The sequence below is a fragment of the Gekko japonicus genome, unplaced genomic scaffold, assembly GCF_001447785.1.
Source record: "Gekko japonicus isolate JY-2015 unplaced genomic scaffold, Gekko_japonicus_V1.1 scaffold1459, whole genome shotgun sequence".
Classification (NCBI taxonomy): domain Eukaryota; kingdom Metazoa; phylum Chordata; class Lepidosauria; order Squamata; family Gekkonidae; genus Gekko; species Gekko japonicus.
The window spans coordinates 159745-182763 of record NW_015164715.1 but is presented as its reverse complement, the minus strand read 5'-3'; the positions used below and the strand labels follow the sequence as shown (position 1 = coordinate 182763).

The 23019-nt window shown below is 43.0% G+C and overlaps 1 protein-coding gene across 1 annotated transcript in view; it reads right to left on the bottom strand.

Annotated features, from left to right (window-relative positions):
* Positions 1–16649, bottom strand: part of RACGAP1 (Rac GTPase activating protein 1) — a 41224-nt gene extending 24575 nt beyond the window's left edge. Inside the window, exons 1-4 of the mRNA XM_015409564.1 lie at positions 16608–16649; positions 12840–12907; positions 7805–7904; positions 5024–5226 (exon numbers count right to left, since the gene is read on the bottom strand). Coding sequence (XP_015265050.1) covers positions 5024–5226; positions 7805–7895 — 294 coding nt within the window. The 5' untranslated portion in view covers positions 7896–7904; positions 12840–12907; positions 16608–16649. The remainder of the gene's footprint in view (positions 1–5023; positions 5227–7804; positions 7905–12839; positions 12908–16607) is intronic.
* Between the last annotated feature and the right edge of the window lie 6370 nt (positions 16650–23019).

Genomic DNA, 23019 nt, shown 5'->3' with positions numbered 1-23019 from the left:
TGCTCTCTGCCCTCCAAATTGTGGATTGGGGTACGGGAGTGCGGAGACGGAGATCGAGAGTCTCGGTGAGACGACAAATCGGGAGGCGAACTCGTGGGCTGACCCAGCGGAATAAGGCCAGATGCTGAAGAGAGCGTAGGCGGTGGTGTCGGAGGCCGCAAAGTGGACTTGTGGAACACAAGAGCCACAGCAGGAGTCGATGTTGTTAAACCAGTGATGACAACCGGGTTGACAGCCAAAGTCGAAGCCAATGTCGAGGGCTTGACTTTCGATTTTGACGGAGCCTTATCCTCAGGCCGTTTAGGTTTTCGCTTTGGTGTCTTTGGAGCCCCGTCCAATCTTTGAGGAATAGAATGAGAAGCTACCGAATACATCGTAGGGCGCAAAGTTGTCTCTAAAAGCACAGCCCTAAGCCGAGCCTCCCTATTTAGTCTAGCTTGCCTAGTAAAACTAGCACAATGGACGCAGCTGTCGACCCTATGGGATTCCCCTAAACAAAGAAGGCAAAAATCGTTACCGTCGTTCGAAGGTATCTTAGCTGGGCAACGGTAACACTTTAAAAAACTTTGTTTTGCCCATACAAATCTCCTCCCCACCCACCAAATAGGAGGGGGGGGGAGGAAGAAAGAAAGAAAGTGAAGAAAAAAGCTCTGGGTTTTTGTTTTTGGAAGTAGAGGGGAAAGAAGAGAAGCGAAGAAACAAGGACCGAAGAAGGCAGACGAAGAAATATACTCAGCTGAGGCAAAATACGGAGAGCAACAGGAACGAGGTGTGAACACGCAGGCGATCGAAGAAGAACTGAGTGGGAGGCGGCTCTCTCCCCCGCTCCAGGCATGTGCAGTACATGCCTGCTCCCCAGGGCGGGAAGAGAGCCTGCCAAAAGTTTTCTGAGGCAAAGCTCTGGAAGTTTCTCCGGTCGAGGTTGTGCGCAGGCGCCCAACCCATGTGTGGGACTGCACAGAGACCATGACAGAGATCTAAGGAGGCAGTCTTTATGGAATGATCTAAACCACTGGTTCCCAAAGTGGGCAATACCGCCCCCTTGGGATCGCTGGAACGATCCAGGTACAGATCCACAAACCGCATCTTTTTGTCCACTTCCTAAGAGGTAAATTTCCAAGGGGGCAGGGAGTTTTTTTTTTCTGAAAAGGGGGCGGTATGTCAAATAAATTTGGGAACCTCTGATTTAAACAAAAAAATGAAAACCTCCCTAAACTGGATAAATAAAGAGGAGTCTTGTGGTACCTTGAAGGCTAATTTTTTTTTTAATTCCAGCATAAGCTTTCATGGGCTAGAACCCTCTTCTTCAAATGCAGTGAGTGGACAATCACTCACCTGAAGCAGTGGCGTCTAGTCCATGAAAACGTATGCTGGAACAAAATATTATTAAAGTGCCACAAGAGCACTGTTTATTTCTGCTGTAAAGACTAACATGGCTAACCCTCTGGAATCCCATAACAGCACTGTCAAAGCAGACAAGACATTGGAAGATCCATGATCAGATCCTCACAGCATTTTTAAATAGAAGCTATGCAGGGGCAACAATCTGGACAGGAAAATTACAGGGCTGGGGGTTTAATCTGTGCCTCCTTCCACACATGGTTTTGCTCTTGAATCAGACCTCACCTCCCCCTTTTTCAAATTCACCCATTTCAATCTAGCTCTAGATCCAGATTTCAGACTGAAACAACACAATTGCCTTTAGTTGATTATCTTCGGTTAAAATATGGTAAAGGCAATTCATCACTGCTGATATTGTTAGATTTACCAACAACACTTAATACAGTTGACCATCACACACTGAAGCAGAAGCAACTGTGAAGGTCAAGGACCAGTATCTAGAGGATACAGTTAAGTGGCTGGCAGCAAACAAACTGAAGCTGAATCCAGACAAGACAGACAGTGGGAAGCATTGATTTATCAGACTCAGAAAGAGTTAAGCATTGTTTAGTAGACTAAGTTACGAGTTTGTGAGTACTCTTGGGTCTAGTCCTGTCAATGGATAATCGGGTCAGTAATGTCACTATATATTTGTCTAAACATTTCCATGCTACCTTTCCACCCAATTCGGGGTCCCTGAGGTGGTAAACATTAAAACAAAACATTAAAGCATTTGAGATATTAAAACAAACATATATACAATATTTAAGACAAGAAAACATAACATATAAAAACAAATGCAAGCATAATCACACAGACAGGGAGGAAGGCTAGAAAAATTAGGGAAGGAATGCCAAACAAAATAAAAATGCCTTCACACAAGGTAAGAGTAGAGGAAGATATATTAATCTTTGTAGGGAGTCAGTCCCAAAGTTTCAGTGCAACAACCAAGGTGGTGCTTTTTTGGGTTGCCACTCCCCCTAATCTCAACTGGCACAGGCTCCAGAAGCAGGGTCTCAAGGCGACTGGAGTAGCTGGGTAGTTTCGTATGGGAACAGGTATGTTATCCCCAATCCATATACTGCTTTGGTACACGCCAGCACCTTGAATTGCACCTAGAAGCCAAACTGAAAGCCAGTGTAGATGGAACAAGACTAGAGCAATATGGCCTCTACAATCCATTGCAGTAACCTAACTGATTATCAGGGCATATACCACAGTGATAAGATCCTTCCTGCCCAAGAAGGACTGCAGCTGGCTCACCAGCCAAAGCTGGTCAAAGGTACCCATGGCCACTGCTGCAAGCTGCTTATCCAACAGAAGGCCTGGGTCCAGCAATGCCCCCAGCACCAAGAATATCATCTTTCAGTTTCATTTAGCTCGGAAACTGCCCTTATTTAGTTTCTGCAGGTCTCTCCACACTGACCAATGCTACTACAACTTCCATAATGAACTACAATAATATGTTCTGCCTTTGAAGATGTCTCATAAGCTTTAACTGGTGCAGAATACAGAACCAAGACCCCATTCCCACCAGTGCTCCCTCTAAGCTGAGTTAGTGTGAGCTAGCTCAGAGTTTTTTAGCCTGCGGCTCACACATTTTTGTCTTAGCTCAGGAAGAATGGCTCCAGAGCAAACTAACTTATGCAGCAGCCAAATCGCTTGCTCACAACTGTAATGCCAGTAGCTCACAAAGTAGAATTCTTGCTCGCAAGACTCCACAGATTAGAGGGAGCATTGACCCCCCCACCCCAATCTGGAATCAGCCTCTCGAAAAGTAACTCTAGCCCTGTGTTAACTATACTGGTTACCCATTTCCTCCTGGGCCAAATTCAAAGTGGTGATTATTAACCTTTAAAGCCTTTCATGGCCAAGAGCCCTCATACTGACTGAACGTTATCTCTTGGTATACTCCCACCCATTCTTCAGACAGCCTTTTCCTTGTGATGCACCCTCTTAGGACTGTTTATCTGGCAATAGTCAGGCTGCAGGCTTTTTCTGAAGTAGTAGCAGTTCTTTGGAATGGCTTACCAGAATTTTATTTCAAAGGGCATTTGATGGAGGGCCAATTGTTTTGACAGGTTTGCTGTGTTTTCATGTTTTCCCCCCATCCAAGACTAACAAAACCACACCAGGAGAACAGCAGATTTATCCTTTCTTGCATGCACCTGACCAGATCAGCCTCCCTCCCTATTTCTGTCTTAAAATTACTGAAAAGATCTCTTCATAGATCTCCTGGCATTACATCTGATTTGACCCACAGCAAGAGGTCACTTTGCTGCAGCAAATGCACCAAACTGACCTTTTGACATGAAAGAGTACATAAAAGAGCACTTGAGTCAGAAAAAGATCACAAAAGTGATGCCTGAACATACCATCCAATGTATGCTTGCTTTTAGGACCCTTTTAATGTTGGAGCATCCTCTGTACCCTTTGACCTGAAAACTGCTCCAGCGGAGGCATGTGAACTGATTTTTAACAGTACGGAAAAAGAGTAGAAATATCCACTGAGGACTACCAGAATCTGCTAGTAAGCGAGAGGCCTCATACACAAGAGGAGTGCTAGACTTGGCAGCTCTAGAAAATACAGTACCGCTTTGGGCCAGTATTGCCTGAAATTTTGCTCCTCAAGCTACTGGGCACAACCTTTGTTTCTCTATCAGTTCTAGAATTGGGCCTACAGCAGGGGAACAGATAGACCGGTGAGGGATAGACAGCTGGGTAGCCTCAGCTACAAAATAGACTAAACTTTCAGTGCAAGCTAACTATGAAGACTCACTAGCTTGTGATAAAGTTGCAAGTGGCTTTCTCTACTTACTTTGCATAGAGACTAGCAAAATCTCCCATACAGTTCTATCTTTGCACACTGATTACTTAATGACAATAGAGCCAGTGTAGTGTAGTTAGTGTTGGACTAGAATTTGAGAGACCCAAGTTTAAATCCCCACTCTGACAGCGAGATTTGCTGGGTGACTGTGGACCAGACACATACTCTTCAGCCTAACCTATCTCACAGGATTGTTGTGAAGATAAAGTGTAGGTGAGATTAATGTAAACTGCTTTGAGTTCTCACTGGGGAGTAAGGAAAGGTATGACTTATGCAACATGGCATGTGAGCTTAGGGGATTTGTGTTATTTGTATCAGTGATACCAACAATACTGCCTGTAGCTTTCTAGCAGTCACATCACCCTACTACAGTATCAGAAAGTGAGAGAATTATTATTTCAGTGACAAAATGCAGTAGCTCAAAAGAACTCCCAGACGTCCTTAAAATAACAAACTTGGGTACCACAAAGGTGAACAACTGGGCATTTGCTGTTCTTTATACAAGTTCTGGAAAGACCCTTCCTTTTTTCAGGAAACAAAGCCTCCATGTTTAGAGGCAGTAAACTGCATCATACAATACAGGAGAACTGTCATCATGCTCTGCTCTTCATTTCACTAAGTACACTAAATTGACTACTGTTGGAAAGGTATTGACAGATCCACAAGACTCTTCTTATGCCAAGTTTGCTGCCTATAATGAAATGAGAACTGAAAAGATATTAACACTTCCACATTAACATGTAAGATGGAAGACTTCTCTGACCCACTGCGTAACTATCAAGGGAAAACCAATTTAGGAAACAATGCAGTACACACCAGCTTTTCACAGTCAGCTTCCGCTCGCTGTCTTCTCTTGATCTCCACATCCACCTGATTTCGAGCATGTTTCAATTTCACATCCAAGGCACTGCGTTCAGTTTCTGTTTTCATCAGAAGATCTTTGTACCTGGCAACCTCATGATCCATTTTCTGCCACCTTTTCCTGAACTCCTCAAAATTCTTAGCCAGCTGGATAAACTCTGAAAAGAACACACAACATAATCCATTTACAATGGATTGTTTCCTTAATACCCTTTTGCTCCCACATTTCCTCCTAAACTTTCTCTTTCACTAAAAGTTTCCTGTAATGTGAAAACAGCGATAATGCAAAGGTGGTGGCAGTCTTAATCAGAACATGGTAACAACAAAGGCCTGAAATTAATACACAGCAACTATATCACAAATCAAGCGTATTTGTAATGATTTCAAGTTATATGTTGGAGTTCCTTTAAAATGGTTGGCAAGTGTCAGAAGAACAAAGGGGTGAAAGAGGGAGATGAGTGCATGAGGTGATTGGCTGGTGACCGAGTGTGTGGGCGGAGCTAGGAAGTGTGTGTGTGTGTGTGTGTGTGTGTGTGTGTGTGTGTGTGTGTGGAGAGAGAGAAGGCAGAGTGATCGGTCTGAAGTCAGCAGCTGTCAGTTGTGGTCAATCTACACAGAGTCTTCTATGTATGTAATCTTCTAACTAGAATCATATAGAAGTGCTGTGAAAGGCATTAAGATGCTAAAGGAAGAAGAACATATACTTAAGGGGGCATATTAGGCAAAATCTGATATACTCAGAGTATTTTAAGAATGTGAGGGGAAAAGCTGACAGAGACCTGATTAAAAGGGAAAAAATTTACTGAGCAACTTAACAAAACATCTTGTAACCAATACACTTCCTTTACCAATAAAGTTTTATCTTGTTTATTGTTAAGAGTCTTATCCTCAGAACCACATAGTCCAATGAAGGAGCCTTAGAGCTTGGGTACAATACTGTGGGAAAGGTTAATTAAAGACTGGAATTAAATTCCTGGTGGCAGCGATAGATACTTTGAGTGAGAGAAAGAAACAACAAGAAATTTAAAACTACATCACATTTAACCACCCAAAATAAAAGCATGTTTGCAAGGCCAGCAGCAGAACCAGTGCAATGTGCCCTCTAGAAACAGTGCCACTGTGGCAGTGCCAAAACCCAATAGGACGAAGATCAAATCTGAGAATCTCTGAAGTATAAGAGGCATGTTTGCAAGGCCAGCAGCAGAACCAGTGCAATGTCCTAGTGCTAGTGCCCAGCAGCAGAACCTAGTACCAACCTATCTATCAACAGAACCCTGTGCCAACCTACTAGCTGAACCCAGTGCTATAGCGGCAAATGCCAGCTCAACAGGAGGACTGATGTCAACCTAAGCACAGAGTCATCACAACAATACACAGAAGAATTTCAAAAAAGAACAAATTTCTGTGATTGGCCAAAGAGCAGTGTGCCCACACTTACCTGTAATCCTACTGGCCAGTGCTCCTCCCCCCTCCTGTCCCTGGGAAAGCAAACTAGTAGTTGGGCTTCAAGTTTGAAGCCAGCAGCAATAACAGCCTTGCAAGCTGCAATGCCATTTGCTAATGCATTGCAGTGCTTGGTTGTATGTAAAGTCCCCCTTTTCCCTCCCTTCTGGAAAGCAGAGTAAAGGGCGGGAAAGAGACAGAAACAGCGGGAAAGAGAAGGCAAGTGCAGCCCTTTAAAGTTTAACCCGCCTGGAACATGTATTCGGCAATGCAAAAAAAGAAAAAAGAAAAAAAAAGCCAAATGGGCATTCTGTATTTGGCAGCTGTATCAGATCAGAGATTTTGATTTGGCTTGCTGAATACCTGAAAAATACGCCAAAAAAGAGTTTGTAGGGGGGGGGGGGGGGAGGTGTTGTGTTTGGTTTGGCTTTACTGAATGCACACCCCTAACCACTCGGTCTGATTCAATGTTAAGGATAACCAAGAGTATAACATGTTTGAGGCAAGGCCTGTGGCTGCCAACTTAAATAAAAATGAAAACTTGAAGATAATTGTCATACCAGAGAATGGAGCTGCAGCTATAATTAACTTGAGAACAGATTATTTTATGCTCACAGATTAGCACACCAGAAAGATGTTCAACAGCAAAATATAAATGTAACTGCTGTAATATGCTTCAGCAGATGTAGATTAGTATTATAGATGTCTGGGCCAGAAACTCTATTCAGCTAGATAATTATACAAATATTGATTTGAAAGGAAAAAGCCAATTTCCTTTAGCTGCTTAAAGCTGCCCTAAAGGGAATATAAACATTCCACCCAGAAAACCTACATCTACAGAAGATTGCACAAACCTGCCTCTAGCCAGTGTTTCCCCCCACCACATTATTTACGGATGTTGTTACTGTGACACAGCACAGACTTCCCTCGGGCTCTTCGAAGACCTGCAATGGTATATGGCAATGTAACATCACATCCCCGAGGCAGCAGACAGAATAATGTAACTACTGGAACTATAATGTTTTAAGTACACACTCCACATTGTTGCCTAGAAACCACATTGCAGAAAACCATGTATGCAGATGGCACCCCCCCCTCCCATCAACCTACCAAAGTTAACATACATATATAATATCCTGCTTGATCTAAAGAATCTGGAAAACCTAACCCCCCATAAACCATTTAAGGTCTACTTTAAAGCACAGAGTAGGAAAAGGCTTCCAAATACAGTATTGATTTTTGCCTCTCTGACATTAGTAATCTGCATAGTATCCACACAAGAAGATGACTTACGATATTCATTTCCTTCATTTAGAATTTCTGCCTGGCGCATGAGTTGGTCAAACAGATTTCGTATATTCAGCATTGCTGTCTCCATCTTCATGCCAGGAAGCTGAAATAATTCAAAGATTAGTCTGTTCTTTCTCCATTTCTCCTACCAGATACAGCAATTCTTGCCAATGTGATTAAGTCTGAAACTCAAACACACACCACATTATGGAGATTGCCATTTGTAGGCAAACAAGACAAGAAATGTATAAACTGATATAATGGCTGCGGTGTTCATATTTCAGACAGACCAGACTTCCAAACTTTCCAAAAACATAAAGAGGCTAAGGCAGCCTAGCACAAAATTAGTATCCCATCTGCCAGCCAATGCTTTAGACAATTTGAAACAGTACCATCAACTTACATTCCTAAGCAAAAATAAACAGGTCCCTGCTACCAAGGAACTCTCAATATAAAACAATGGAAAAAGATAAGTGAACAATAAATTAATTTAAGCAAATGCAGTCACATTACAGATGCCACCCTCCAGGTGGGACCCGGGGATCCCCCAGAACTAAAGCTCATCTACAGACTACAGATCAATTCCTCTGGAGACAATGGATACTTTAGAGGGTGGACTCTATGGCACTGTTACCCCACTGAGGTCCCTGTCCTCCCCAAGTTCCATCCCTGAATCTCCAGGAGTTTCCCAATCTTGATCTCACAATCCCACCCTGCCATCCTCTACTGGTGGCCAAGAGAGACTTGGCAACCCTGTCACACATAAGGAGTGAAGCCCTAAACCAAAATGTTTAGAGAAAGGTTTTGAAGAACAGAAGTGAAACAATTTAGAATGGAGCAACGCTGGTCGTGACGGGTTTTTGAAACAAAAACTGGAGGCTTAACATTTAAAACAGCATTTTAAGCGTGTCAATTATTTATTTATTATTTGTTTGTTTAATTTGTATCCTGCCCTCCCTGCCCTGGCGGGCTCAGTGCGGCAACAGCAAAGGTATGTTAAAACACAGAAAAATGAATTAAAACCACAACATATAAAATTTAGGTATTAAGGAACATAAGTGTTAATAAAAGATGGCAGCATTCTCTCAGCATCCAGATGGTCAACTACCACCATAATCCGGGTTCTTGCCAGGCTATTGGTTATTAAATTAATGTTCATGTTGGGGCCAGGGCCACAATGTTAAAAGGCGGCACCCTAATCAAAAGCTTGGTGGAAGAGCTCCGTTTTACAGGCCCTGCGGAACTGTAAAAGGTCCCGCAGGGCCTTGATGTCATCCGGGAGCTCATTCCACCAGTAAGGAGCCGCCACAGAAAAGGCCCTGGCCCTCGTCACAGCTAGCCTGGCTTCTTTAGGGCCTGGGAGGGCCAGGTGATTTTGGGGCCCTGATCTTAGTGCTCTCTGGGGAACGTATGGGGAAAGGCGGTCCCTTAGGTAAGTAGGTCCCTGACGATATAGAACTTTAAACGTAAGAACCAGCACCTTGAACCAAATCCGGTATGCTACCGGTAGCCAGTGCAGTGCTTTTAGGGCAGGCTGGATGTGTTCCCGCCCAGGAAGACACAACAACAGCCTCGCCACTGCATTCTGCACCAGCTGCAGCTTCCGGATTTGGGACAAGGGCAGCCCCATGTAGAGAGCATTACAGTAACCCAATCTCAAGGTGACCATTGCATGAATCACTGTTGCGAGATCACTGCGTTCAAGGAAGGGAACCAATATACCAAGTGTCCCAGTATAAAATACACCCTGAAAATGAACAAAGTTAAAATTCTAGTTCATAATCTCTCAAAACAAATTCACTGACCCTCTGTCGAATAAATGATCCTACTTTTCTATGTAAAAGAATAAAGCATGGGGGAGATAGCCTACTTGAAGTTAAACACTAGAAATATGACCAAAAATTATATATTGCACTTAATATAAAACAATTGTGAGTCTTTAGCCAGTCTCTGCTATGGAGGCACCAAGACTGCATTACAGAAAGGCTTCCACAATATGCTAACCCCACAGATTTTTACTTTTCTTATTTTGAAAAGCCAGCTCCCAACACATAACAAGCTGCCTTGAAACTCTTCTCTGTATTAACAGCAATTTGCCATGAGACACAGGGAACTGCTATTTGAGATAAAATGAACCTAAAGCTTCCTTTTGTTCCATGAGCCTGTTTCATGGTTCTTTCAATCCCAGCCTTAGCTCTCAAGTGAGTTTGCAGAATATATATAGGGAGCCAAGCAGAAATCCATTAATTTCACAAATGTTCCCCTCCTCTCTGAGCAGAAATTCTGTACAGCAAGAGGCACAATGGAATACAAGGTCCAATGTCTTAAGATTATGCTCTCAAGTAATATTTAAAATGGCTTTACCCAGTTGACACCAATATGATTCACTGTTCTAGCAAGCAGGTAGCAAGCATTCTTCTTCAGGAAGTGTGCAGGGAGGGAGAGAGCCTGATTTAGATCAGCCTTTTCTCTTTCAGATTTAAATTGCTCCATTCACCATGGACTGAAGTACAAATCAGGATTCCTTTTCAAATTCTCTGAAGGACTAAAAAAGTTTCCTACCAAGACTAAAATTAGCATAACTCTTGGACACAAAATGAACATGAGAAAGCCAAAAGGTATATTTGGGGGGAAAGCGCAAGAGAAGTTTCAATTTTATTTTTGCACGTTACTCTTCCTATGGCAAATGGCTTTTAAAACCTATGTCATGGTCAGCATATTTCCTAAGCAGTAGAGCTGGTGACATCACAGGAATGATTAAGAGAGAAACTGCTAGCTCAGCAGGGTGGAAATTGCTTCTTCAAACCACGTAGCTGTTGGAATGATGGCTAATAAATTAATACCAAGTAGAGGGGGGATGCTTACATTGTACCATATTTTTGGCATCTCTGCCAGACAATATACTACCTTCACAGCTAGAAGGACATAGGAAAAAATTAAGTGAATGATAAAAAAGCACTCTGAGCCAGCCTGATTTCATAGCTATTCAGCATGGAACACTTCAAAGGGCCCTATGAAACAAGGTTGCCACTGAAATTCTACAGGCCTTTTTTCTTCCCCCATCTTCAGTCCCCACATATTAACTATAAGTAACAGTTAAAGAAGAGAAGCACCCATTGGGCTTGTCATTCATACTGTAGTCTCCTCATGAACAGTATCAGAACAAGATACAATTTCTAACAGATAACTGGCGCTGAATCCAGGAGCTATATTTTCAAAACTTTTATATCTAGATATTGAAGACGGGTTTCTTCCCACAGCCCACTATAGAGATCTCTTTCTACCAGATTGCCAAAACTGTTTTTCAAAGAAACAGTGGACCCAAATCAATAAATTTGTAATAATGTTACTTTAAATATTAACGTAACCATACTATTATGTTTTCCATTACAAAAAAGATTGCCACACAAACATTTTTTGTTATAATTAGAGTCAAATTAGACTACAGATGTAAAATTTCTAGAAATCTTAAGCCATTTGGTAGTAGTGTTCAGTAGAGTGTTAGTTTCAGAACAAAACAAATTTGGGGGGCAATTGAAATATGCAATACTGACTTCCCTATCAAACTTAAACTCATTTCACTAGCTAACAACATAAAATGCATTATTTATAACTTAATTAGCATTTGTTGTTTTATTTGGCACATTAATAGAATTTTTGAAAATATATGCATTAGTTTTGTACAAGTAAAATTATGACATAACCAATACTTGTGAGAGAAGGCTGCAAACTGCTGTACCAGTTTACAAATACACACACACATATACTAGGGAGCAATGCCCGTTGTGGACGGAGACAACGAGCCCCTAGACAGGTAGGGTGGGGAGTGGGAATTTTTTGCCATGCCAGATTGGCTAGCAAATAGGGTTGCTAGCTCTGGGTGGGAAAATACCTGGAGATTTTGGGGTGGAGCCTGGGGAGGGTGGGGTTTGGGGAGGGGACATAATGCCACAGAGTCCACCCTCCAAAGCAGCCATTTTCTCCAGGGGAACTGTTGCCTGTTGCCTGTAGGTGAATCATAAATAGCAGGTGATCTCCAGGCCCCACCTGGAGGCTGGCAACCCTACTAGTGAATCTGGGGTTATCAGCTTCCATGGAATGAAGGCCTTGAGTACTGGGCATTTTAACTAAATTGTTAGTGGATATCCATTGTCTCATTCCAGTAGTTTAGGGCTGGGGGGGAGGGAAATCGGTCCGCGGTGAGCGGCTCATCGCCGCCGCCACCAGCCTTCAACTGGGTGGGTGGAGGGAAATTGGGGCGCGGTGAGCGGGTCATGGCCGCCGGCGGCCTTCAACTGGGTGGGGGGTGGAGGGAAATTAGAACGTGGCGTGGGGCGCATCGCCGCCGCGCCGTTCAGACACAGCGGTTGCCTCTCGCCTCCCAGCCAATGGCAGGGCAGCAGCCTTGAGCGGCAGCTGGCCAGCCAATGGCTGACGGAGCGCATTTTGTCTTACGCCCTGTCTTACTCAATTATATATACGGGAGAGATACATATATAAGTTTTTGCCATCTGAGAGGAAAACGAAAGCAGAAAACAAAAAAGGTGCTTCCTCAAATTTCAAAATTTTTCTAATGGAAAAATGCCCTCAGAAAAGGGGGGGGGGGCCAAAAACTCACAAACCACTATTCTTTCTCCCAAGGTTTCCCAGGCCTTCATTTCTCTACAAAAGAGTCAATAAAAACAATAGCTATATCACACTAAATTTAGGAGAGGCTCAGGGGCTTTGATGAACAAGGTATAAAGTGGTACTTTTCAAGAAGACAATTTTCGGAAAGAAGATACTCTTCCAGTTTTTAAAGTCTGCTATTAGTGGGTTGTATTGTATTTATTATTGGCTTTTAATTTTTTGTAATTTGCCTTGTGCCTTTAGGAGAAAGGTGATCTGGAAAGAAATATATAATAGAAATACTTTAGGAAAGACAGGGAGTGTAGAAGAGGAAATTAAGCATTTCTGGACAGCTCTGGTTCAGCTGAGCAGAAGCACAGAATGGGGATATAAAACTGTATAGATATATTTTGTCAATATAATACTATACCTTAGTGTTACTTCTGCATCAAGCTCAGAGTCAAAGGCTGTGCCTGCCTGAGGAACTTCTGCTTTAACCTAATAAAAATGGAATAAAATCAAGAAGTTAAAGTTCCGCATGTTAAAATGTGCAAGATGTATTATAGATATTTTGAGCAAAGACTACAGCCTATTCATCCCTGTAACATCTGAAACAATGGTACTACCTGCTGTAATTTTCAGGGCAGCAAGCATGTTTACTATATGGCCTCAGTACCATATAACAAACATGTTTGCACTAATAGATCAAGGCTGACCTAAGATCCAACTCACATATGAGAATCTGCCCTTGTGGAATGGTGCATGGATACAGATGCATGAAGAGGAAAACATACAAGTCAGCAGTGCTATACGGTTTCCTAGTAATGCCACATGAGATAATGGTATGCATTAAGAAACCACTAAGAAAGCATGCAGTTCTGTTGGTTCTTTAGTAGTTTCTTTATATGACTGCATGTTGGACTTTAACATGCAAGAACCATGTTCAAGGCTCTTTCTTGGGAGGTATAAAGCCAGGAAAATTTCAGAACCCTATTCTATATACCATGACCAGTCACATGTAACAGATTCCACTGAAACCTCTTCAGCTATCATGAATGGTTAGCCACTTTAATAGGTTAGAATAGCTGCCTGCAGCCTATTTTATCCGGTCTGAATATCAGTATCTTAACACGTTGTACTAGCTGAAGTATAATTATAGGGAGTGAAAAACAGGCCTGTTTTCAACTCAGCAGGGAAAGCAGCTTTTTTGAAAGATTATTTCCACTCAGACCTACTCAAATAAAATAGCACAATTATACTTTTACATGATAGACAAGTGCTACCAAGTCTCCATCCACACCCCACATTACAAATACTGTGCACCAAGAAAAACAGTCTATAAATTATACCGACAGATTACAAGTTTAGATACATTCTCACTATAGTTAATAAGTGGTGATGACAGAGGCATAACTTATGAACTGTTTTTAGCATTTGAGTACTTTTAAGAGTAGTGGCACTGGCAACTGGGCTAGCATGTTTTGTTCCTGCAGTGATAGACTGGCCTTTTTCTTTTAGAACACAGTGGTGGCATTTTAAATCCATGCCAGTAATGATCCATATACGTACAGTTAATACAAATGGCTTACATTCTCCAAATATCTTAAGTTTTTAAACTTAACATTACAAATAAGGAAATTTCTGGTTTGTTTTATGCACTGCACGTAAAAACAACTGAAGAATAATTTTACAGATAAATTGGAATAGAAAGTCATTTTTGAAGCCAGTATGTGTGTTCCACAGACACAGTCACTTAACAGAACATCTTTCTTCTGAAAACATGGCATTTACAAGACTTTCATGGATTTACACAATGAAACCTTAAGAGAACAAAAGGTCACAGGATAAGACACTTGAGAAAGTACAACAGATCAAAGGTAATCCTTCTTAGTAAGGGTCAGACCTACCTCCTCAATCGTACACAGGCTTATTTATACATAATTCTCACAATTGCACAGGATACCAAAGACTTTAAACTTCACACTGGTTGACCGCCTCTTCTTTTCAACTGTTTCCAAATTATGATAATCTTTAAGAACGCTTTTATTCAGACACTCTACAGGTTCATGAGGTCATACACTCAGGGTTGGTTTGAATATGACTCTGGGTCATTTAAAAAAACCACAATGAAGTTGTGCACAAAATCAGACATGCTGTCATGTTATGGCTGCATTTGTAGCAATTGATAGCCCAGTTTAAACCAGCATACAATCATATGAAATATTACACAGGTGATTGTTTTTAGATGTCCAGCATAACACACCAGGCCTCAAAAAAGGATGCAGTAATATTGTGACAGAAATGGGAAAACCTTGTGTATAGCTAGAAGATCCTCAGATCCAACAAAAGAAATCCCAACACTGTCCTGTGCGGAGGAGCCTTCTGGAAATAAGGTCCTTCCAGTTACCAATTCATTCCATTTCCAAGGCTCCAGCACTAAGTTTTAAGTTCTAGCTTCAGGTATTTATTCATCAGCCTTGTGCAGATATGAAAAAAAAAAATCCAAGCTTGTTGGCATCAGCATCAAATTTTATACTCCTGGACTAGAAGCCCTAATCTAGAAGTCCTTAAATGCAGAAGACTTCTAGGAAGGCACAGTGGCACCCAAATATACAAAAGGATGCAACCCGAGGTTCTCAGCAAAGTAAGAACAAGATTCAGCCCAGTCAAAAGAACTGCCACAGGAAACCTCTTTCAGGGCAGAGTACTTTATTGCCTTGTACTTAGTTTTAACTTTAGATTTTCTGGTTGTGAGGACCGAGATTTCAACACATTTCCTGAGCTAGACCAGAATGATGATTATCTTGATAGTATTGCCTGAGGTCCCTTGCAAAACATGTTACCAGCAACCAGGCGATTAAAAAGTTTTCATCCCAGATAGAATGAACTCAAGCTGATAACTTCCATACTTTCACAATACATTAACACTCTTTAGATCACCTTATATCTAACATTATCATGTCCAGTTCTTTTGCAATCTTATGAAAAGCATCTGCTAAGACACAATCTCCTGCTCCTAGAATCCTACAGCCCTGGAGGCTCAGACACCAACATGATAAAGACCTAAAGAATGAATCTCCAAGAGGCATAGAAAAGCAGCAGTTATTGGATCACAGAAGGCCTACTTCCAAGCATGACTGCTGTCCTCAGGGCAAGGATGTCAGCATAATGAAGAAGCAATGGCAAGTTACTGTGCAGAGCACAGGGAGGGGACCGCCCCAACCTATGAGAGTTGACTGCCATACGGTCTTTGTCTGATACCCTCTCCATCACCTACCGCCTGAATTGAACCTAGACCTTCTGCATGCCAAGCAGATACTCTATCACTAAGCTACGCCCCCTCCCATGCCATTTCATCCTCTTCCCCTCACAAATTCTCATTGACACCGCTCCCATTAAACAATTCATGTTTTCTTTCATCTCTTTCCCCCTCTGTTGCCTACTTTGTGTCAAACCACAGATCATAACCACTAGAATCCATGGCACTTTCTGTCTTCTTACTACTATCCTTGTAAATCATTGAGAATAAGTGATAGCATGCTATTAAAAATAAAATTAGACAAAATGCTTGTCACCTTATAAATGGCACATGAACCCACAACAAACTGATATGGAAATGTTAACACCCCATCTCATACCTCTCTAGTTAGTCATTCGGGATGGAATGGGATGAAGGGATGAAAAAAGAGAAGTTAATCATTCTTCAACCCCTTCCCTCCACCTGAAATGTGGAAGAACCCCCTCCCCCCCTTGCATAACTCTCAATTGGTAACTCTACAACAGGGAATCATTTACTGCTCACACCCATCCTCTTCCAGCCCTCGGTCGCCACCAAAAGCCCACAGAAGCTTCGGGACACAGTTTTAATTGTGGCATAAGCTTTTGTGGACTAAAGCCCACTTCATCAAAGGAACAAGGCAATCCTCAGTTGTGTACAAAACTTATGGCACAAACGGATTTTTACGCCCCCACCCCCCAAAAAGAAGTCTTTAAGGCGCCCCAGAATCCTGTTTCATTTGGCTGGAACACAATCTCACCACCGACCCTGTAGAATTTTCTAACCCCTTCCATATAAAAAAAAAAGTCTAGGCGATGCCCCTTAGAATGTTCCTTCCCTCCCCCGCACGCAAATTAGAATGCTCCTTCCTTCCTTCCTTCCCACCCAAACCCCGGTTCCCTTAAGGGTATCATCACCCACCGGGTCCCGTGCGAGGGGGAAAGCTTTTCACCCCCCCTCCTCAGAGCGGCGCGCAGCAGTTCACCAGCAACGGCAACCTCTCCAGGACAAACGGCTTCAAGCACCCACTCAGGCCCGCCCTCCAGTTTGAATCGGCAAAGCCTAACCCCCGTCTAATTCTGATTGGCTAAGAGGTATTGGCACGGTGAAGCTAAGCATGACGACACCTCCTTCACACCGCCTCCTTCCTTTAAAAAGAAAAGGCACTCATCCTATTCGACTTCATCGAGGGACGCTTCTAGCGCCTTCTTTCTCTAGGGCAAAGCTGCCCTTAGTTCAGCATGTGCGTGCATGCCTTTCCTCGTTCGTATAGGTGGTGTGTGCCTGACAGCTGTTTTACTTCAGGGCAAGCTGTAGTAATGGAGAAAGCCAAGGAAACAGGTTGGTGAGGGGGACCAGAAGCTAAAATGAAACCTTAAGGATCCCTTTTCGCGTGGGAGGAATCTCGCCGTTTAGGATTTACGTACATGGCGCTGTGTTTATTTGCCTCTAGTGAGCATTTTTTAAAAATGCGTCACTGTTGAAGGTCGAAGCTGGGTTGTAAAAAGTTGTTCTCCTGTCGTAATATAACAAGACACACATAAGAAACGCGTTCCTGACTGGGAAACTCCAACCTCACCTTCGAAGATACACTTTGGGGACCTTGGTCGTTTCTCATCTTCTTCTGCCTTTTTGGCTGGAGGAATGATTTACTGCCCCTTCAGTTGCTCTCAACTTTCCGAGGGCAATAAGCCTGTTCAGTGGGTTCTTAGCACTTTTTTTAAAAAAATGTGAGTCTCCGAAACATGCAGAAATCCTAACGTTGTCTGTGGGCAAGGTTTGCTACTTTTGCGATAAGCGGCGTCGCCATGAAGTGTGCTATTAGACGGTAAGTGCTGGCCCTCCCCCGTCACACACTTTCTTGCTGGGCCCCGCAGCTCCCAGGCTCTGCTGCAGCCACCAATGACCATGCAAGGAGGTAGGTGCGTTTTCTGCGCTTGCACAGATATTTACATATCTGCAGATGGGGGGGGAGGGACTTAATTATTAGCTATATAGATAAGTGCGGGAGCTGAGATACTGGGGGAAGGGATAAACAATTTGGACATTTCCCGCATATACACAAATCTTTCTCTTCCAAGGCGTTTAGTTATCAGACATTTTAGCCGGCCAATTTCATCATGTTTCTCCTTCCCCCTCCTGGCCCTTAACTGATTCTAACCTGCTCTCAGAATTTCATTTGCCTTGGACGTGCTCAGGTCTCAGAGCAGTTTTTCTTTTGGTTAATTTAAAAAGTTACTCTGGGTAGGCAGAAAAATGTAAGAAGAAACCATGCTAGGCTACACATCTGCAAATGTATAGAAAGACATGAAAAATTGGGACAGCCTGTTGTTGTTGTTCAGTCACACAGTCGAGTCCGACTCTTCGCACCCCATGGACCAGCTCCCGCCAGGCCCTCCTGTCTTCCGCCGTCCTTTGAAGTTTGCTCAGTTGCATGTTCATTGCATCTATGACACTGTCTAACCATCTCATCCTTTGCCGTCCCCGTCTTCTTTGACCTTCAATCTTTCCCAGCATCAGGGTCTTCTCCAGTGAGTGCTCCCTTCTCATTTGGTGGCCAAAGTATTTGAGCTTCAGTTTCATTATCTGGCCTTCCAGGGAACAGTCAGGGTTGATTTCTTTGAGGATTGACTGATTTGTTCTTCTTGCAGTCCAAGGGACTCTCAAGAGTCTTCTCCAGCACCATAGTTCAAAAGAATCTATTCTTCGGCGCTCGGCCTTCCTTATAGTCCAGCTCTCGCAGCCATACATGACTACTGGGAATACCATTGCTTTGACCATGCGGACTTTTGTTGGCAGGGTGATGTCTCTACTTTTTATCATGCTGTTTAGGTTCGCCATCGCTTTCCTCCCAAGGAGCAGGCGTCTTTTAATTTCATGGCTGCAGTCACAGTCTGCGGTGATCTGGGATCCCAGGAACGTGAAGTCTGTCACTACTTCCACGACTTCCCCTTCTATTTGCCAAGGAGTGATGGGGCCGGATGCCATGATCTTAGTTTTTTTGATGTTGAGCTTCAAGCCCACTTTTGCGCTCTCCTCTTTTACTCTGAGCAAGAGGCTCTTTAGATCCTTTTCACTTTCAGCCATTAGAGTGGTATCATCTGCATATCTGAGGTTGTTGATCTTTTCCCCAGCAATCTTAATTCCCGCTTGTGATTCATCCAGGCCAGCATTTCGCATGATGTACTCTGCATATATATTAAATAAGCAAGGTGACAGTATACATCCTTGTCGTACTCCTTTTCCTATGCTGAACCAATCAGTTGTTCCGTATCCGGTTCTAACTGTCGCTTCTTGGCCCTTATACAGGTTTCTCAAGAGACATGTGAGGTGGTCTGGTACTCCCATCTCTTTAAGGACCTGCCATAGTTTGTTGTGATCCACACAGTCAAAAGCTTTAGCATAGTCAATGAAGCAGAAGTAGATATTTTTCTGGTACTCTCTTGCTTTCTCCATAATCCAGCGAATGTTGGCAATTTGATCTCTAGTTCCTCTACCTCTTCGAAACCCAGCTTGTACTTCTGGCAGTTCTCTATCCATGTACTGTTGAAGCCTAGCTTGTAGGATCTTGAGCATGACCTTGCTAGCGTGTGATATGAGTGCAATTGTGCGATAGTTTGAACATTCCTTGGCATTGCCCTTCTTTGGGATTGGAATGTATACTGATCTTTTCCAATCCTGTGGCCACTGTTGCGTTTTCCAAATTTGCTGGCAAATGGAGTGCAGAACTTTAACAGCATCGTCTTCTAAGACTTTGAATAGCTCAGCTGGAATACCATCACCTCCACTAGCTTTGTTGTTAGTAATGCTTTCTAAGGCCCATTTAACTTCACATTCCAGGATGTCTGGCTCGAGGTCAGTGATTATACCGTCGTGGTTGTCAAGGTCATCGAGGTCTTTCTTGTATAGTTCTTCTGTGTATTCTTGCCATCTTTTCCTAATCTCTTCTGCTTCTGTTAGGTCCCTACCGTTTTTGTCCTTTATCATGGCCAGCTTTGCATGGAACGCTCCCTTGATTTCTCCAATTTTCTTGAAGAGATCTCTAGTCCTTCCCATTCTATTGTTTTCTTCTATTACTTTGCACTGTTCATTCAGGAAGGCCTCCTTATCTCTCCTTGCTGTTCTCTGGAAATCTGTGTTCAGTTGGGTAAATCTTTCCTTTTCGCCTTTGCCTTTCGCTTTCCTTCTTTCCTCTGCTATTTGTAAAGCCTCATCAGAAAGCCACTTTGCTTTCTTACATTTCTTTTTCTTTGGGATGGTGGTGATTGCTGCCTCCTGTACAATGTCACGAACCTCCGTCCATAGTTCTTCAGGCACTCTATCAAATCCAGACCCTTGAATCTATTCTTCACCTCTACTGTATATTCATCAGGGATGCGGTCTAGGTCAAACCTGAATGGCCTCGTGGTCTTCCCAGTTTTCTTCAGGACAGCCTAGCCTTCATTTTATGAGTCATACCTAGGACAGCTTTTGGAAATATACACACCAGCAGTGCAGTCCTGGAGTTCCATTTACAACTATGGACTTAGAAGGGTTTAATTCTGTTTTAGATTTCACTACAAATTAAGAACAATCTAACACCACAACTTCTTTAAACCTGTATCAACACTTCTACTGGTACAATCCACCACAACTTCTTTAAACCTATGCAAACCTGTCCATCTATGATAAGTTTAGCACATTTTTATCCTATTCTTCCTCTAAGCAATAAAAGTTTAAAATCAGATACTATTGACCTTTCAAAAATTGATTCTAATTAGAAAAAGATAGTATTGTTGTCAAGGATATTTCATTTATTGTTTAAATGGTGTGATATGGGTTTTATGTGGCTTATTTTATCTAAATGTACTCTTGACATTTCCTGTGTGATGATGATACATTACTGAAGAGTTCTATGTTACGATAAATATCCAGATTTATTGATGGTTATTAATACGGTGATCTGATGGTCTAGAGGCACAAGTGGATTTTTTTATTTCAGAGAGTTGGAAGCAGTTTGAAAGATGGATTGTTCCGTATACACTTATTCTACTTGTAAACAAGAGCTACTTTTGTATAATGTTCTACATAATACTGAATGTATGGCAATGAAAAAAAATTGTGCAGCCATATTGGTCCATGCAAAATCCAAAAACGAATAAGAAATCCATGTAATACTTTTATTGGGGCCAAATCATTTGGCAAAAAATATTGTGCAAGTTTTTGAGCTCACTAGAACTTTATCTCTGCATCCAGCTTGATGAAAAGTTCTGAAGAGCTTGAAAGCTATCTGGCACAAAGTTTGCATTAATTTGATTGGTCTTAATAAAAGGACTTACATAGTTTTCATTCTTGTTTTTATATGGCAATAAGGCTGTTATAAGTACAGCTAATTAAAAAAATTTCCATTAGTTTACTGCAATGCAGAAAAAGACAATATGAAGAGAAGATGGGAACAAGACAGTAAACAATTACACCAAAGAGGTGAAAGAATGACAGATTCCTTCAAAGAATCTTTTGAAGAAGAACCTGCAGTTTTAGAAAGTGAAGTGAAAGCTGCGCTCAAGGCAGTTTGGAGAAACAAATCAGTAGGAATAGATGGGTTCATTGTCAATCTTCTGCGCAGTCCCACATGGGGACTGTGCATGAGCAGGCCTGTGACGGACAGGTTTTTCAAACTAAAAGCCTCTAGGAGGTTCTGCATGCCGGAGCTGGAACAAGGCCATTGCTGCCCAAACATTGATGCTCCCGCACGCCAGCACCCCCACCCTCATTTTTATTTTTGCTGCCAAAGGAGAAGGTTGTAGCATCTGCCTGTTCTGTGAGCTTTCTCTATTGATTTTCCTCAGATCTCTGTGAGTGAGTTTCCAGCATGGAACCTTTACCCTCCTCTGTGTCTTTCTTATCCTGCCCACTTTGTACACTGGGAAGCTACCAACCCCTCTAAGCCCAGCATGGCCCAGTGGGCTTTGTTTAAGAAATACACCCATTGTGGGGAAAAGATGACACAGACAGACAAGCACGAGCTCTGGCTGTTCTGCTCGGGAGAGGGGCATAACGTGGCTGCTTGTAAGACTCGCTAGGTCTTTTAGGGTTGCCAGCCTCCAGGTGGGACCTGGAGATCTTCCACTTTTACAACTGATCTCCAGCTGACAGAGATCAGCTCCCCTGGAGAAAATGGCTGCTTTGAAGGGTGGACTCTATGGCATTGTACCATGCTGAGGTCCCTGCCTTCCCCAAACCCCACCTTCTCCTAAATCCACCCCCAAAGTCTGCAGGTATTTTCCAACCCAGACCTGGCAACCCTATGCTTCACACCTAAAGCCAGAGGAGATCGGGCACCAAAGCTCAAAGCCATGCCATGGGAGAAAGCCCAAGTCCACCAATACTCCTTCAAACCCAACCTCAGCTTTAGAGTGCCTGCCCAAAGCTTCGTCCTCCAAATCGGTCAGGTTGGTTCCAGCGGTTTCAAAGGAACCAATCATGCTCTCAGTCCCCACTGGCTCAGAGATGCTCATTAGAACCATCTGCCCAAAACCCTAAACTGAAGGCTAAACACAAGGAAAAGCATAAATCGGATCTGAAGCATCACACACCAGACCAAGTGCTGAACCTGATGCCTTAGCCTCGAGAGGTTTTGGCTTCTCCAAAGACTCTACCACCCGGGCCTGATTCATCACCACTTTTAGTCTCAGAAGGGGAGACTGAAACAGAACTGATAGCAGTCTCAGCTCCATGCATGCCTGAAACCGAACCCAACCCTCTGGTTCCATAGTCACACAGCCTCCTTCCTCTATCAGTTTTGTCCGTCCTGAACCTACTGCCCATCGGCTTCTGCCCTTCTGTGGTCTCCACGTCCATATCCTTATTTTATGTTCCTGGTGTATCTTGCTGAGCAGGGGGATTATCATGCCCCTGGAACTAGGACAGTCCTGAGTCAGAGTTGGCTGTCCCAGCACAAACTGCCATCATATCCACCTTCTGCTATAGTCTCTAGGAGACCATTCTCTCTTGTTCCTGTCTCTGATGTGGAGGAAGGTGAGGATTGGGCTCCCAATTCTGTTGTCAACTCTGATGCTCCCTCAGATCCAAGCCCAGATGAATGGGTAGGGGACCCTGCCCCAGCATCACCTACAGAAGATCTACGTATGTGTGGGGAACAGATGTTGCAGATGGCCCAATCTCTGGAGACAGAGGTGGCCACAACTGATCACAAACCCAAAGATAAGACCTTGAGTTGTCTGTATTCAGAGTCTTCTGGCATTATCGCCTTCCTCATGTTCGAAGGTTTGAATGATGTTATGCAGGAATTGTAGCAGAAACCAGCATCCCTTCAAGCTACATCTCATCATAT